Here is an 18,285-nt window from a genome sequence, read left to right on the forward strand (position 1 = left end):
GAAAACAGAGTCGCTGAGTATTTAAACGTTATGGGCATTAAAAAATATCTTTCTTAATTTATGTAATATCTCAAGAAGTTTTCTATAAAATTTTCTCAGATTTATCATGAACGGATCAATTAATTAGCAATGTTTAGTTTTAAATGCATGAAACTCTAAGAAAATTAACAGAATCGTTTTAAATAATCGGTCGGAAACATGTGAAGCCTTCAAAACCAAATCCGTAGCCGTTGAAAATAGAGTTGTCAACAATCAGAACACAATGCACATGCGTGAATTTTCGACACCAATAATGGTAACGCAAATGCACCAATCTTAATGCTCATTAAAATTTTAGTAATTAAATAGTTTATGTAATTCCTACTTTAATAGCTTCTTCATTAAAATATTTCAAAACTTCAAATTTTGATAGTCATATAATTCACTCATAATATTATAAAGGCCTTCAGTCATAACGTAATATGTATCTCTGTAATTTTCTGTTAGCTCCCGTAGAATTTATGCTTTAAATTAAAGTGGAAATGGTTAAATTGCAATTAATGTAAGAACATTTTTTACTGAAACGAAGTATTTATTTTAGTAATATGATTACTGAAAGCAGAGCATTTAAACCTTATGGGCACTAAAGAATACATTTCTTATGTAATATCACAAGAATTTGCCAACAAAATTTTTTACAATCATCATGATCAGATCGATTAATTAACTATGTTTGATTTTAAATGCATCAAACACTAAGGAAATAAACAGAATCGTTTAAAATAATCGGTCGAAAACAGGTTAAAAAAACGATGTATTTAAAACTATAAGCATATACAAAAAATATATGACTAACATAAATACAATTTAATTATAAAAGCATAAAACTAACCTAAAAATAATTTAAATCAAGTCCGCATCCATTGAAAATAGTTGCCAACAATCGGAACACAATACGCATGTGCGAATTTTTCTACGCCAGTTAGGGTAACGCTATGCAGATTAGTAGTTTTTAATTTTCTTTATTCTGTTTTATTTTAATTCAAAAGTACTTCAGAATGAATCTGAAAGATCGATTAATTAACAATGTTTAATTTTAACTACATCAAACATTAAGAAAATAAACAGAATCGTGTGAAATAATCGGTTTAAATATGTTAAACCTATCCTCATCAGCGTGGGGGGAAAAACTGAAGCCTTACTCTTTTTTCGGTGGGGAAATGAAAAGATTTTTTGGCGGGAAATTAGTTTTTTATTAATAATTAAAATTCTAATTAAAAATTCAAAAATAAGTCCCCAGGTTCACATTCCCTGCACAGGTGCACATTCCAGGTGCACACACACACACACATTGAGCTTTATATAAGTATAGATTAACACTATGGACTGCAGAAAGATGACAGCGAATAATTTTAATTTATTATTCAGAATATTAATGTACAAACACTGCTTTTATGATATTATCTTTGTACTAGGTTGTATGTATACACATGGATTTTACAGTCAAAAATTTTTTTTTAACTTGCCTCCTTTCTCAGGGGTTGGTGTCCTCAAATGAGGCTGCCGTCCATCTAAAGCAGTCTCCATGTAAGGAAATCTTTCCAAATAGTTGTGTAAATTCCTTATGAAAACAGTAGTATTTATGAATATTTTAAGTTTATAGGCACTTTTATTCATGTTCTATTTAATTTCAAACATAGAAAATATTAAATATACAAAATGCAATATATTTACTACAAAAATTTTTAACTGAACGTTATAAATATAAATAATTAAAAAATAAGAACTATTACAATTTAATGTGAATTATAATAAAAAAATTATAATTTAATTCAACTAAGAATAAAAATTAATTAAAATGCTAAAAATAAATATTTACTATTAAATTTTATTAATTAATAAAGTGAAAAATATCAAACAAAAAACAAAATTAAAAATAACTTATTGTTTGGTATGAAATTTCTCAAAGCATGAGGGAGTGAATTTTTGCTGTCTTATTGCACAGCAAATATTTCTCAGGGGATACTTGATGGGCATATGTTGAACATTTTTTAAAACTTTCGCTGTACACTTTTTACATGCTTTATGCAATAATTTTAATAAAAAAAGAAGTTTAAATAAAAAATTATGGATATATAAAACTAAATATTTACAGAAAAAAATAAAGTTGAACTTGAGGATAAAACATGAGTAACAATCTAGATAAAAAGATAAATCTTAAATGTGAAATATTTTCTGGCTTCAAATATGGGTTTCTTTTTCCTGAATCTGAAGATAAAAAAACAGAAGTCCCCCAGCCATTGAACACAGAATCAACATCACATCCTTCTCTGTAAAATATCAAAATTATATCTTTCACACAAAGAGAGACGGTGATGTAGGATAGAGGCAACAGTGCAGAAGAGAGGCTGAATGAAGAAACAGATATCCTAGGCGGGCGGCGTACCTCAGATAAGGACACCTGTGAATCAGCTAATTTGGTTCGCTCTTAAATTTATGGGAATATTAAACAAAATTATTATATAAAGCATCACAGATATTGTACTAAAATGGGTGATTGATTTTGTTAAAATTTCATATCTTAATGAAACAAAAAAAATTGGGGTATTTTTAATATAAAATTAATGTTGTAAAAGTAACGAAAATTGCTCATGCTGTTATCTGTTTTTCTAAAATGAGACTAAATGCTATTTTTCCAGTAATTTTTGGGAATTCAAAGTCAATAGTTTTTTTTAGAGGGAAATTTTTAAATTGATATCCTCTTTTCTAATTACTGCCCTAGAAAGGATTAAAATGTCCTGATATTATGACTGAAGCAGTATGTTAAAATTCTGTCACTGTTTGAAGCTTGATATAGGAATACTTTTATGTTACCATGCTAATGGAAGAATGTTTAGTTATTGATCTTAGGATAAAAAAAATACTATATTTTGAACAGTGAACATTCTTAAATTATTTTATCATTGTGTAATTGGGCCGCGGTGGCCTGGTGGTAAGGTCTCAGCTTCGGAACTGGAGGGTTTCAGGTTCATGACCCGATTCCACCGAAGAAGCTTCGTGCAAGGGTGTCTGTTGCATGTTAAATCCACCATAACTAAACATCCCGCGCTGGTGTGGAGTGGAGAGGGGGCGTTGCCAGCTCAGGTGTTGTCCTCGTCATCTGGCCACGGTTGAAAACGACGAGGTCCGTCCCAAAATAGCCCTAGTGTTGCTCTAATCAAGACGTTAATGTAACTAAACTAAAAAATCATTTTGTAATTATTATTTCTTTTTCTCAGTTATTATGAAGCCTTTAGATGTAAATAAAGTATTGATGGATGAAACTTTTTGACTGACTTGTGATATAATACTGTTTGAGTTAATCATATTGTTTGCTTAAACTTTAAATTAAAAGAAATTTAATCTCATTTTGGTAAACTTAACTTTATGTGAAATTGGCTAGAAATTCAAGTGAAATGTGTTGTAGCTAACAATTTGTTCAACATATTTCAGTAACCAAAGTCATAACTGAAGCTATTTTAGGAGTGGAGTGAGTAATTGTGTGAAAATTTATTACAAATGTTACTTATTAATGGTTAACTGTGTTTACCCAGCTAGTAATGACTTGAGCTGGTTATTCAATTTTTGGTCAAATCTTATCTATGAATAAACATTTATTCATCTTAAAATAAATTACATGCTATGAATTAGCAATGCAATGGATTTCTGCTTTAAAATATTTTTTTCTATAAATTGATATAAAATGGAATGTTAAAAGAAGGTTAATAATAGTTTTGTTACCTTAATTACTATTCACTGTTTTCAGAAAGGATACCTTTGAAGGAAATTGTTTTTGAAACTTCAGAGTTGAAATAATTGAGAGACTGGCATCTGTATATAATTTTTGTTGATGTATTTCATTATTTTGAGAAATTATGAATTCTCTCACAAACCTAAAAAAAAAAGGCAAAAGATACTTTTATATCATCATTTCCATCCCCAAAACAATAAAGCACCATGTAAGATATATGGTTTGGCATGTTGGCAGTGTTGTCCCTTTTATGATAAAGATTTTTTTCTGCCATAAATAACTCGGAATATAAAATTTCCATAGATGTAACCATTAATCTGTCATGATATCTAATTGTAGTTGAATGATTTTGATATGAAAGTGCTGTATTTCTTGAGATTGATATTACATAATTTTATAGAAATGCTGTCATTTGAATGATAAATATGAAATTTTTATTGAATGTATTTTGTTTTGTTTATGAAAATTATTTTTTTTAACAGGCCAGGTGGTATACCTGCAAAAAATGCTAAAGGAGAAAATCTCTTAATGTTTTTAGGAATAATTGATATTTTGCAAAGTTATCACTTGAAGAAAAAGCTAGAACACACTTTTAAATCTATGTTGCATGATGGAGTGAGTATTGTTGTTTTCAAAGCTATTTTAATGATATCCACTTAAATCCTACTCAGTCATGATAAATGTTTATCTTTCTACTATAGATCAGTGTTCCCACCTGATTTATATACTAATTGAACTTGAAGATTGTTTTAGAACAATTTATTTGTTAATTTTACTAACATGCATTATGAAAACAATAAAAAGTAAACAATTTATTGAAAGCATTAGTTTTCTAAGAATTAATAGATTTAGAACAAAAAATTTTACAATGTTTATTTTAATTTAAATTTAGCAGTCTAACGTTTAATACATTTCTACTGTATTTTAAAGAGGCACTATGTTTAAAAAAAAGACAATCTTAACAGAAAATATTTAAAATACTTGTTGATATATTCTTTTTTATTCTAATTAATAGTTGAATTTTGAAACAACAAAAATTGAAATATCCAGATGTTTTTTCACAATTTAATTGAAAACTCAAATAATAAATTAATGATTAATTTCTTCAAATATGTTTAAAATGCAGGCTATAAATGTTAAATTCTTGCCAACAGACAACATGTTCTGATATTTGCTTAAAAACTTGAATGATTTTTGATAAAAAAAATTTGAACATTGAAACAACCCTGTTTAAATTTTTATCTTTATAATATTTATTATTATAAATACTACTTTATGTAATAACAATAGTCATGATCTTTGATGCAGTATGTCTTTATTTTTGTCTAATCAAGAGGAATTTCAGAACATTGACTTAGATTATAAGAAATCTAACTCTGCCTTCGAGCTTACCGAGAGAAATTTTTTTTATATATTCAGGAACATTCTAGATAAGTTGACCTTGTGTTCAGAGCAATAAATTTTAACTTAGTAAAATCTATTGTGAATGAATTTTGGTAGTTTCTTATAAATGGTATTTAATACAAATATGTAATTCAAGGGCAAAACGATTGCATTTAGTGAAAGATAAGTCACAATTTCAATTATTTTTGTCATAAAATATCATTAATAATTTTGCAATTCATTCATGTTATTCATAATTTTCTCTTTAATATTAGATATAAGAATGCGTAATGTAATATTAGATATAAGAATATTAATTTCTTTGCACTGACAGTAATTTTTGTTTTCTTTACAAATAATGCATATTATAAAATTCAAATAATATTTGAATTTGAATTGTTATTGAATTCATTTATCTTTGTTGCTTTATTTTTTTAAATAATGTCCGTTGGTAAGAATTCTTTAAATTTTTTCTTTGAAATTTTTCTTTTTTCAATAAAAATTCATTATTTTATTTTGTTTGGCTGGAATTTTAGTATTAAAATCTATTTTTCAGTACATTGAATTTGTCACTTATGCCAATCCAATTAAGAAATCAAATAGATTGTTTACTTTAGCTATCTTCTTACATTGAGAATGTGACATTCCTAGGCTAGGACTATAAAATTAATGGCATTAGCTTTCAGATATCAAAATGATTATTTTACATTCATAGCATTAAAGATTATCAATACTGAAAACCAAGATTATCAATAATTTACAGCTTTCCAGTGCCATAAAAAAATGCATTTTCTATGTATAAGTAAAGGCATAAAACAACTGTTGTAGTCCTTGCTTATAAAATGTTGATCATTTAAAGTATTTTATATTTATTCAATTTATTTTTATAGCTTTGATTAAATTTTACATTTTTAGGATACTGTATCTGTACATCGACCTAGTTTCTATGCTCAAAGATTTTTACATTTTATGTCAAATACAGTTTTCAAAAAAATGCCATCAAGTGAGTGTTTTTTATCATGCATTTTTGTGTGCAACTCTTTGTAATATTTGATAGTAATTTCTTTTGGCAATATTGTTTCAATTTATTTAATGTAATTTGTAATGTATTTCATATTTTACATTTTTGTTTCTTTTTATGTGCAGTACAATTGGTGTTCCATTTTATTATTGTTTTTATTACTTTACTTTTATTATATATTCTTTATTAAAATTGTTTGCTGATTTTAAATTCATTAAATTAATTGAGGTGAGTCATGAAATATGAATAAACCTTTGCACAAGAAAATAAGCTCCTGCAGAATAAGCCAAGCATTAGAAAACATGCAAAGTAAATCAAATGAAATGGTTTCTTTTCTTTTTATTAATTTAAGGGTATTTTATTTTAAAAAATATATTGAAAAAATTTATACTCTATTATGTAAACTTATCAATAAAAATAAAAACTATCTTTTTATTTTGTCAGTCATAACTTTCTGTCTTTAAAAATCTAGAATTCAAATTATTTTACGAAATTTTCTGCTGAGCATGCAGTGAATGAAGAACAACATATGGAATATGATGCTTTATGCCATGAATATTCCATAAAACATGGGGCATGAGTATTAAAAATGCAAAAGTATAGCATTTGTTAAAATTCATAGCATGCAATTACAAATTAAATTACGGCTACAGGACAATGGTATTCAGCATCACAAGCTTGCAGTACAATTCACCTTAGGATGCTTTGCCTTTTATAAGTTTTTACATAACAGAGTGTGATATCACCCAGCATTTTCCACAAAAATCTCCAGGTCTTGATTTCTAATAGAAATAGGGATCATAATTCTTGTAATTTTTAGAAACTTCATTTTTAAGAATCTTATTACATAAAACTTTTATCAGCAACCAAGTATGAAACTAGATTATCAGTGTCAGCAGCCTTCGATTTCCTAAGTGTTCTTTCAAATGCTCAGTTTTAGTTTATAGTACTATCAGCAATCTTCCTTGTTCTTATTTTGTGCAACTATGCTTTCATCATTGTCAAAAGTACAAAATGTTGTCTCTCATTTCTAAATTTCATGTCTCTCGGATGATTTCTCGTGAAGTTATGGCAAAAAACACACCTGTTGGTTAAGTTTTGCATGCCAGTGTATAAAACTACATACAACACCAAAAATGTTTGCTTGATAAAATTGAATATGGAGGTATATTTTACATAGAAAGACTTTGTATTTATTTATTTATTCATAAAAAAAATTACTTTGATGCGTCTTCTCTGCTATTTTAAAATCCTACTTGAAGAGTTAAATTTAAAAATATTCTTTTATGTATTCTCGTACTTTCTATCAATTTTCTTGAATATCTTTAGATTACTATGAAGTGCTGTTTCATTTATAATCTCACTACCCTTATCATATGTGCTATTGCATGTGCAGGATTATATAAGCTAAATTGTTTACTTTTTTTTTCACCTGTTTTACCTGTCTTTATGGAATGAATCTCCAAAGCTGGAAAAAGCCGTAAATTTAAGGCTGTGGTTACTAATGTTCTTGGTATGGTTACTTTACTGAATAATTTAAAAAGTATATTCCACAATTTTCTTTCTCAGAAAAGTGAAAATCAATAATTTTAATTTTTGATTACATTGCAATTTTCTATGTCAAATTTAGTTAATTTTATCTATTTGTTTTCCAATTAATTATAATTTGATCGGTTTTGGATTTTGAAAACTTTTCTTGTATATTTTATTTTGGGAAAAGAAAAATGACCTTAACTTGTTTTGCTATGTGTTACATATTGTATAACTAATGGATTTATGAAAATGTAGTTAGTTAAAAAATGTAGATTCTTATTCTTTTATTTTATTGAGACAATTTTTTTTTTTTGCACATTATTTTTATTAATTGATTTGATTAAAAGGAAAGTAATGAACATCAAGAAATATAAATATATGAAATACATTCATACACTTATTCTTCATTGTTCATTGCATACATTTATTCAAGATAATTTTTATTCCATCATAGACTTAAAAAGATTAGAATAATCAATTGTTCCACATAAGGAAATTCATGTCAATGGATTTTGAATCAGAAAAATATCTGTCATTATGTTCTTTTTTAGTGAAATAATAAAGATTGTTTTTCTAAATATAAGAAATATATATTAAATATATTCTTCCCTCAGAAGAATAGAAGTACCGTTTAGTTTTTATTCAGTATGTATGCTTTAAAAATCTGGTGATTAATACTTATTTTAACTACAAGAAATAAATTTGCAATCATGCATTTCAAATATATGTGGCATTACAAATTTATGCTTTTAAAAAAATCTGATGTTAAAATTGTCCTTTAATTTGATCAGTGTTATATAGTTATTTTACCGAAAGTTAAAGTCAGTTGAGTTTTGCATGCTTTTTAATTGTCAGTGAGTAATACTTTTACTGATATCAATACATATATTACAAAAATTATCTGAGGAAACTCATCTATAATTTTTGATGATATAAACTCTAAAATGTTATAAAAAATTTTTCAATCTTCTGTTATGAATTAAACTCAGAGTCATGACATTAAAACAATTGTAGTGTAAATATTGTAGAAATAAAATGGGAATTTTTTTAATCGCAGCTTTGAAGCATGTGCCTTCAAAACGAAAAGCAGCATCTATCAAAAAAGTTTCGACTTCTGAAAATCCAGATGCTTCAAAAATTTCTTCCACAACAGAACAATCTCAAGGAGAAGGTAGATTTCTTGTTTTTTTCTATAGTATTAAAACTGCTCTTTATGTAGTTAATATAAAAAGTCTATATTAGCAACTAAGATTAGTTCAAATATCTTGTTACCAAAAGTATAATATTTATTTTGTTAAAATTTTGCCATTTTGTGATGTGTAATTGTATTTCCTTGTGGAATATTGTGAAATTGTGTAGGCATTGTGAAAAGGTTGAATTCTTTTCCTTTATTATATTTTAAACTTGCTTATTTTAATATTTATTAAAAAATAAAGCTTTTATTCAAAAATAGATTTTAAATGAGTCATTCTAAAATTATGTTTAATTATTTTGTGTATGTGCACAAAACCTTTTTCTTTGTTTGAAAATCAACCTTTGGTTGATTTTCAAACAAAGGAAATGGTTCAAATGTAGAAATACAAATTTTATGTCTTTCTTTCATTTGGTACTCGTTCTTATTTTTTATTTTTACTTTATTTTATTAATTTAGTTATTTTATTATTATTATTTATAATGCCTTCATAAACAATGATTCAGCTTCAACCATATTTAGCTTGCATAAAATGTATCACATTTGATTATTTCTTGTTATGTATATGGGTTTGTAAAAATGTTAAGTTCTAATAATTAAAAGGTATTGCTTATAATCATGACTGCATTTCATCTTATGCAGTCATGATTTTTCACAGGAAAGAATGGTGGGTGAGTAATGCAGGCTTTTGTTTTTGACATCAGCATATAATAAGTTTTTATTTAATTAATTTGTATATAATTGAATTCTATATTTTAATTTTCATTAATTTTTGTATTTTAGAGACTAGGATGAAGCGTTTTAAAATTTTTTTTTCATTAAATATCTTTTTATTATTTTTGGCATTTATTGAAGGTGCAGGCATTTGAAATTCATTAAAAATATTGTAGCTTTATTTGATATACAATAATATATTTCAATGCAATATACATACAATAATATATTTCATGATTAAAATATTTATAAATAAAAAAGCTTATGTTGATACATTATAATCTGAAATCTGTGCCAGCAAATGTAAAATCCATGACTTTTTGGCAATTTTTCTGGTTTTTCAATCAACATGTTATTTAATAAAAGAATAATGAATATAAAACCTCTTAGAAACTTTGTAACTATAGGATTTTCAAACAAAGAATTATTGAATTTGAATGAAAAATGCATAATAATTTCAAACCATGGTTTATTGTTATGGTTTGAAATTATTAATTGATGCACAAGGTTTTAAAATAAATTGTTGTGATTAATGTTTTGGAATCATTTAGTTATTGTTTTTATTGTTACTAAAAATATAGATAAATATTTATTTCTAACAGTGCCAAAAAGTATTAGCTGTTTTATGAATGTAAACAAACTTTCATTTTAAATAATATGTCAGGAGAAAATTAAAAACAAACAGGACTTAGCATTTTAGTTTCCCTAGCCATTTATTTTAAAATATTGCTTGTATTTCCAATTTTTTTTATGATAGTTTATTTTATTAAAAGAAATTTCTGGTTGATTGAAATATAAATATGCAAAACAATTTATGCATTAGCATTTATTTCACTAATAACATGAGAAGAAATTGCATTGTTGATAGCTTTAGAATTTCAGATTTTATTTTTTCTTATTCAAAATATACAAAGAAGAAAACATTCTAATTATTAAAAATTTCAAACTCAAGTATTTAACCAATTTTCAGAATTTGAAACCGTCCTGAGTCTGAACTATATCTGTCTGTTTGTCAACTCAAAAATACTTTGAGCTAGAAGCATGAAATTTGCTATAGGGTCTTTATAGTAATTTTGGACAAAATCTATTCAGAGGAATTCTGTCAAAGTAGCTGTTTGAAGTTAAAAAGAGGATAGTGGATAACATTTTGTACATGGATTTGATACCTAAACTGCAGATACCATTCAAATTTGAAACCATATATGTCATGCTCGAACATCAATCATTCTGTACTTTCAGAAACATGTAAATGCAGTGACTTAAATATGTGAATTTGGTTTGTGATTTCGTGACTACAATTGTAGTAATTTTGTAACTTTTTTTTTTTTTTTGTATCAAACAAAAAACAAAAGAATCTCCAAATATAGTTTCGATGTTATGGCGCTTGTGTAATAACTGCATTTCATTAATTAATTGCCATAGAACACATATTAATAGGCTCTCTGGTAATTAAAGTTCACTGTTATCGAGCTGTTTTTAATGCACAAGTGCGTTTATTAGTGAGTAAACAGAAAAGTTTTGGTGAACTCATTTTTGCTGGTTTTAAATAAAAATCAAATTGAATATGTCTTACTCTTCATCATCCCATTAACACTTTCAGTTTTTAAAAAAAGGCTTATTAAATAATTTGGACCCAACATCTAATGAATAGAAAATTATTCTTATTTTCAATAAATAATGGATTTTCAGACATAAATTGTTCATTGTAGCCACAAAAAATTGTCATTTTCAAAGAGTAAAAAGTTTTTATAAGTAAAAATTCAAAAATAAAAAAGCTACATCAGTGAAGTTTATTAATCTAAATTGTAGATATGTATCAAAGTAGATATGTATAAAATTGCCAATAATTGGCCATCTATTAGCTGTGCTGCTCACCCACACTGACCTTTATATTGATCAGTAGGTATGAATGCAATAATTCAGGAATGCATTCCGTTAAATGTGGCTTTGTCTTCAAAAATGTAGATCTATATAAAAGTTTTGACACTTGTCAGTGTCATGAAAATGCATACTTAGTGAAACTTAGTATGCATTTAGTATGCTTACTTAGTTTGACACTTATCAGTGAAACCAAAATGCATACTTAAATTTCTTCCTTATATGACAAAACACAAAATCTTGTTAGTGTGAGATAAAATAGGGTGTGTGAAAGGGATAATATCCCTGTTTATTATTTACTGTATCAAAATTTACTTTTTTTTATCCTTATGAGACACTTTGGGTAAAATTTTGAAGCTAGATTGAATTTACATTTCAGATTCTCCGCCTGTCCCTGTATCCTTACCATCAACACTACCTGAAGGAGACATTGCAACTTTTAGTGCTGAAGTAAAAAATGGTCTATCTTGGAGTCCTTTAACAGCAAAAAAGCAATCTGGTATTATCAGTACTGATGCAGTTCCACCAAGGGTACTTTCCCTGCGATCTTCTGCAAGCAATGTATATAAAACATCTGCTGTAGGCGATAGAATGGAATATGTGAGGTAATAAAACTTTCTTATTTTTTTTTAAATTTCTAATTTTGACAGGGTTTCAACGGCACCTTGAAAATATGGGAAATTTGAAAATCATCTAAAAAACAGGAAAACAGAGGGAAATTTGAAAATTTCCATAAAAATCGGAAAAATACAGAAAATTTTAAGTTTGTGACTTTTTTATGTATCTAAAATTGTCGATCTGGGAACGTTTCTAGAATAAAAGATCGTAGCCATAGCATCAAAATGAAACAATTGTGTAATCGGGGAAACTCGTCCCATTTTTACCTGTTCTCCTTTTATTCTCTGTTGATCTTTTTCATTTCAGTTTCAGAGAGAGTTGTTTTCTTTCCATAAGATTCCAAAATTGCAGCTAATGAGGATAGTTGAGACTGTTGTATGTGTGTCAAAGAATACAATAGCAACATTCAATCTGCAGAAATATCGCAGTGGTGTTTAGTAACTCAAACATGAGTTTGTGGCTAAACAACATTTCTATCACTATCTTTATAAAATATAGACTCGTATTATATTGTCTTGTTTACTACCATTATTTTTTATTTATAAATGTTGTATGTTTATAATGTCAATTGTAAATAAAGTTAGTTAGCTAAGACTTTTTTGTCGTGTCTATGTAGTTTATCTATCTGCATTGGTGATCCAGTTTCTTTTAATGCTCATGCTAAGTGGATCTGCTGCCTACTCCAATCGCGATTCTGCTCGTGCCTGAGTTTCCTTGCAATGTTGCTAGTCTCCACCACTCATGTCGCTGCTAGTCCCCTGTCTTGAAACCATCGAGTCTTCGTAATCTGAACGTACAGGAGGGCCATTTCTCTCAGTCTGAAAAGTTGAACTTTGCCACGCTTCAAGAAAACCCTCTGGTTTCCTGCCTACTTCCTCAAATTTGATCATGAGCGAAGAAGAGAATTTGAAAAGAGAAATTACGAAGTTACAAGAAATATTTCGGCTACAAAGTCAGCAAAAGATATCATCTGCTGTAGATGATGAAAACGATTTAATGGATATGTCTGCAATTTATCTAATTTCTCTTAAACAGTCTTCTTTGTGGCCTGTCAAAGCAGTATTATGATTCGCTTAAGCTGATTCTCAATTTGCATGAGCTCGCATAATTTCAGACGGCACAAAATTCAACTACATTGTGGCTAACTTGGATAGTAGATATGCCTCTGAAATCGACGTTGTTATTACTAACTCTCCAACTACAGTTATGTACGAAACGCTAAAAAAGCAACTTATCCGTTGACTCGCACTGTTCGAAGAACAGAGTGTGCGACAGCTTTTGGAGCTTGAAGAACTTGGAGATCTCAAACCATCCCTGTTCTTTTGATATCTACGTTCCATTGGTCAGCAGTCTCGAAATAAAATCCATATTCTTTCGTTACCTCCTCACGTACAGGCTATTCCTCAGGGATTCTTCTTCTCTAGAACCAGAACAATGACTGATAGAATCATAAAGATTTCTCTTCCATCTTCTTTGCTTTCTGCGAATTCTACACAACCACTGGTTGCTTCTAAATTCCCGCAGCTGCAGTGACATTGGATTACTTGCTGCAAAGATCGAGGATCTTGCTGAACAAGTAAAGCTGCTGCAAACAAACTCAAATCCAAGAATTTACGGAGCTCATTGCATAGATTTTGCATGAGTCTTCATCCTACTTTTAGAACCAAATGTATGTTTTTATCATTGACGTTTTCGATACAAGGCCAAGCGCGGGATAAAACCTGTAAACGCTCCGGGCAACCAGTAACGGCGGCTACTATTGTTTGACAACGGATTCTAAACGGATTTCCGCGCTTTTGCGGATGCGTTAGCACGGTTTAATTCGTCGAAATATGAAAATACGAAAGATGAAAGGATTGGATGCTTACATTTAACAATCAAATAAACTCGGACTTCTCGCTGGCTGAATTAAAATAATACGGGCAGAAACGACACGATATTCACATACACGTGGAAAAAAAATTGAACAAAAAGTTATCTAATAAGGCAAAAATCAAGATCAATGACGAAGAATTCCGGAAATGTGCCCATCCTTCCTCGTCTCTCCCCTTCATGAGATGGAATTGTCGAAAAGTGGTCGTCTCAGAATACTGAAACGAACAGTAGTCGCCATGGTAGAAACAGTCATCTCCTCATTACCGATTAGCCTTCCAAAAGACAATTTCTCATTGATATTAGTTCGGACCTTTGTGTGTTCTTACGCTCTCTCTCTCTCTTGCCTCCTTGAAAGTCAGATTCAAATTTCTATCTGGTCATAGCCAACAACTCTAATACCTATGATTTTTCTGATGTTATTTTTAGTCCTTGAACTTCATGGGTGTTTTCCCTGCCGTTTTGTTATTGCTCACGTTCCTTTGTCTATAACTGAATCTTACTTCCTGCCTTATTTTGGACTCTTTCCAGATTGTAGAAACAGACTTCTTTTGGATACAATTACGAATTTATCCACAACAGCTACATTCGAAACTACAACATTTGGTTAATCGCCCTCCGTTTAACGTTAAATTCATTTCGGGTGAGTCTACACCCTACAACGATATTTCGAAGGAATTTCCAATACTCACACGTCCTGCCGGAATTCTTCGCAACGTTTGTCATTCTACAATTAATAATATACAAACGACACCGGGACCTCCCGTCTTTTGTCGGCCACAATGTCTTCCTCCGGAATGAATGAAAATTGCCAAGTCTGAATTTGTGGCGATGGAAAGAGAAGGAACAGCTACACGTGGTGAAAGACCATGGGCGTCTCTGCTTCATCTCATATCTAAAAAGTCAGGGGACTGACGACCGTGCGGCGATTACAGGGTTCTTACTGTCCAAACAACCCCAAATCATTATCTTGTCCGCACTTCTATGACTACTTGAGCCGATTAAGGAGTAGCAATATTTTCTTTATCATCGATTTGGTGAAGGCTTATGCTCGAATTCCTTTAAATCCAGAAGTTGTACCGAAAACTGCAATAACAGCACCGTTTGGAATATTCGAGTTTCCGTGTAAGTGCTTTGGTTCTCAAGGCAGGGCCAAGCCTTTCAGTGATCGGTGGTGTGCATGGTGTGGATTTTTGCTTTGCCTATGTTAAGGATACTCTCGTTTTCTCTACAAATGACGATAAACACAGACAACATCTTCACTTTCTTTCGCAGGGCCTATCGGATTATGGTCCCCTAATGAATATTCCCAAAAGTGTCTTCGGGGCAACAAGTGTGACATTCGTTGGCTATGAAGTGTCCACTGACAGCACACGTCCAGTACCAGATCGCATTGTGATCTTCAGAACTTTCCGATTCCCAAAACTGCACGAGATTTACAACGTTTTCTTGCTCTTTGGTGAATTTTTACCGCTATTTTTTACCAATTACTGCTAGTTGTCCGGCCTTCGAAGCTCCCAACCTTTGTTTTGAGCTCCTGAACTTGAGGCAACTTTTACGAAGTGCAAGGAAGCGTTGTTTCGGGTGATACGCTCTCGATAGCGATAAGGTCGCTCTCAGCCCCTGATAGTTCCTTTGGGACTTTTCCCTGATACTTCGAAGCATTATGTGGGAGCAGCACTGATGCAATATGATATTGGTAATTGGAGGCCGCTTGCTTTTTTCTCCAAAAAACTTTCAACCAGTCGGACTTACATGGGCAAATTGCGTCCTCTACCTGCTTCTCGCCATACGCATGGCGCCTTTTGTTTTCAGTGATTTAAAAACTTGTACTTTTGTTATGCTTCTCCCTTCGAGGAGCCTTGCAACCTTCCTATTCAGGCCCTTATCACATTGTGCAGCGTCTCGGAAAAGTCTTTGTGCTGCGCATTGATACAAAGACAGTCCACGTCACTGTGGATCACATCAAGCCATCCTGTATCCTTTCCGGTGACACGCCAAGTTCAATGACATCCGTCCCAAAGCCTGATCTCCAACGATCCTGTGTTACTACTCGTTCTGAACGACATGTAAATTTATTCATGTTGTATATATATAATATTTGATTGTAAATAAAGTTAGTTCATACTTGCCTGTCGTGTCTGTGTGGTGGACCAACTATCTACAAGATTATTGAATGGTTTCTCTATTATTTGAGAAATTGTGAGCTTATTCAAAGAAGATTAAAAGAATGCTTTTAAACAATGAGCCGCTCAAAATCCTTAATACTGATTTGATGGATAAAAATATGAATTAAATAATTTTGCTGAATGGGTTAGAAAAGTTTCGCAAAATCTGTTTATTGCATACTGCTCTCTTTTTTAATAAGTTTAAGTAGCATGGAAAAACATGTACATATTAATCATGCCAAAAGAGAAAAATTTTCAAAATTGCATGACAGTTCAAGAAAGTCATCACTGATATTGGACTTTGTATCTAAAAAGAATGCAGAAGAAAGCACATGAAATTTGATATCCGAAAATAAGACGATTTCGTACTTTTTAATTCAGGAATAATCATTTAAAACTTAACTTTTATGGGCATTTACTTGTTGCATCACAGTCATTCAGTCATGCATTCAATGATATATTTCAAATATTTTCACATATGTGCACTGATAATGAAATAACTAAAAAGTGTACTTTAAGTCATACAAAAATATCATACATTATTTGTTACGGATTAGTTCCATTTTTTCAACAATCTCTTTAGAAATCTTTAAACAATAACAAAGTTTTGAACCACATTTCACAAAAATGCCAAATGTATCTTATTATAAGATATTGGTGTGAATGAATCATTAGGGTCTCCACAAGATCTTGGTATTCAATATTTTTTAGGCATACCACTGTTCAAGAATTGTTTGGGAATTTTGAAGAAGTTGTATTAAGTGTAGAACATACAGTTATTTTTACAAATTAGTATAGGTGGACCAAATGTAAATTTAAAATTTTTAAAACATGTTAAGGAAGAACTTCCATGCAAAAATTGATAATAAAATTTTAGATCTAGATACTTGTGGACTACACTTAATCCATGGAGTATATCAGTATGAACATAAATCTACTGAATGGAAAATAGATTTTATTCTAAGGGCAATGTATAAAATATTTAAAGGTATTCCAGCTGGACAAACCAATTTCCTGGAAATTATTGGGTTTTCTGAATTTTTATTGGAAGTTTTGTTGCTTCCACTGGGTAGATAATATCCATGTTTGCTTAAAGTTTTATAAATATAAGTTTTTGATAACATAAAAGAATACATAGATTTCAATATAAAAAAAAAAACTTTTCTTGCATCTGCCACAAGTGATAATATTATGTCAGGATAAATTGATTCTGACTCAAATTAACTTTTCTTATATTGCAAATATTCATCAGCCATTTCTTTAAAAAATTCAGACATCTGATCCAATTGGGCCTTTCTTATATAAAAATCTTTTCATTTTTGTTACCATTGTCAAAAGAAGCTTAATCGAAGAAATAAAAATATTTTTAACAGAGTATTTTGTATTTGTGAAGAATATTACAAAAAGTATTAGAACTCATGTCTAAAAATTATAATGTTTTAATAACTGCATCTTTTGTAAATCCATATTTATTGAAGAACCTTGCTCTTTTCATTCATTAAAACTATAAAGTGCTGTTATTTCATTATAACTTGCTCATGAATGCTGTTCGGGCATTTTCTATTATGTTGCATATATGTTCAGGAAAACAATGGAATTTTGTTTCCAGATTTGAAAGCAACCCTTTTTGAATATTAGATGCAAATAGTGATATAAAATGAGCACTGTCTATGGTGAAAGTGTCGATATAAAATTTTAAAAGTAAAAGGTTTTGCAAAGTAATGAGAATGGCATAAATGTGTAAAACATTTCTAAAAATGTCGATTTATATTAAATGATCTGCACTATTAATGCTGTTTTGAATGACTTCACATGCTAAATGTAAAAATGATCCTGCGAAGCTGTAAATTATTTTCTGATCAGCTTTTTCAATCAATTACTTGAGACATTACTTTCTAATATTACTGATTCATATCAACATTATTATAAAAAATATTTCATAATGTAGAATTTCTTTAAACTTATTTCTTAAAATATTTTGCATGATATTATTATGATGAGCTGCTCCATATACAACAATAGTGGGGTTTCTTTTTAACTGCATTATTCTCATCCAAAGAAATCTCAATTCCTTCTCATTTGAAATAATAACACGATTGACATAAGTCTCACTAGAGTGCGGTTGATATTTTTAATT

General features: G+C 29.5%; 1 protein-coding gene across 2 annotated transcripts in view; it reads left to right on the top strand.

Moving 5' to 3' along the window:
- The window catches only part of LOC129976069 (phosphatidylinositol 4-phosphate 5-kinase type-1 alpha-like), a 65,399-nt gene that overhangs the window by 39,633 nt on the left and 7,481 nt on the right, over positions 1-18,285 (top strand). For both annotated transcript variants that reach the window (XM_056089441.1, XM_056089440.1), the window contains exons 11-14: positions 4,252-4,384; positions 6,068-6,155; positions 8,764-8,877; positions 11,870-12,095. In XM_056089441.1, coding sequence (XP_055945416.1) covers positions 4,252-4,384; positions 6,068-6,155; positions 8,764-8,877; positions 11,870-12,095 — 561 coding nt within the window. The remainder of the gene's footprint in view (positions 1-4,251; positions 4,385-6,067; positions 6,156-8,763; positions 8,878-11,869; positions 12,096-18,285) is intronic.

The sequence above is a fragment of the Argiope bruennichi genome, chromosome 7, assembly GCF_947563725.1.
Source record: "Argiope bruennichi chromosome 7, qqArgBrue1.1, whole genome shotgun sequence".
Taxonomy (NCBI): Eukaryota; Metazoa; Arthropoda; class Arachnida; order Araneae; family Araneidae; genus Argiope; species Argiope bruennichi.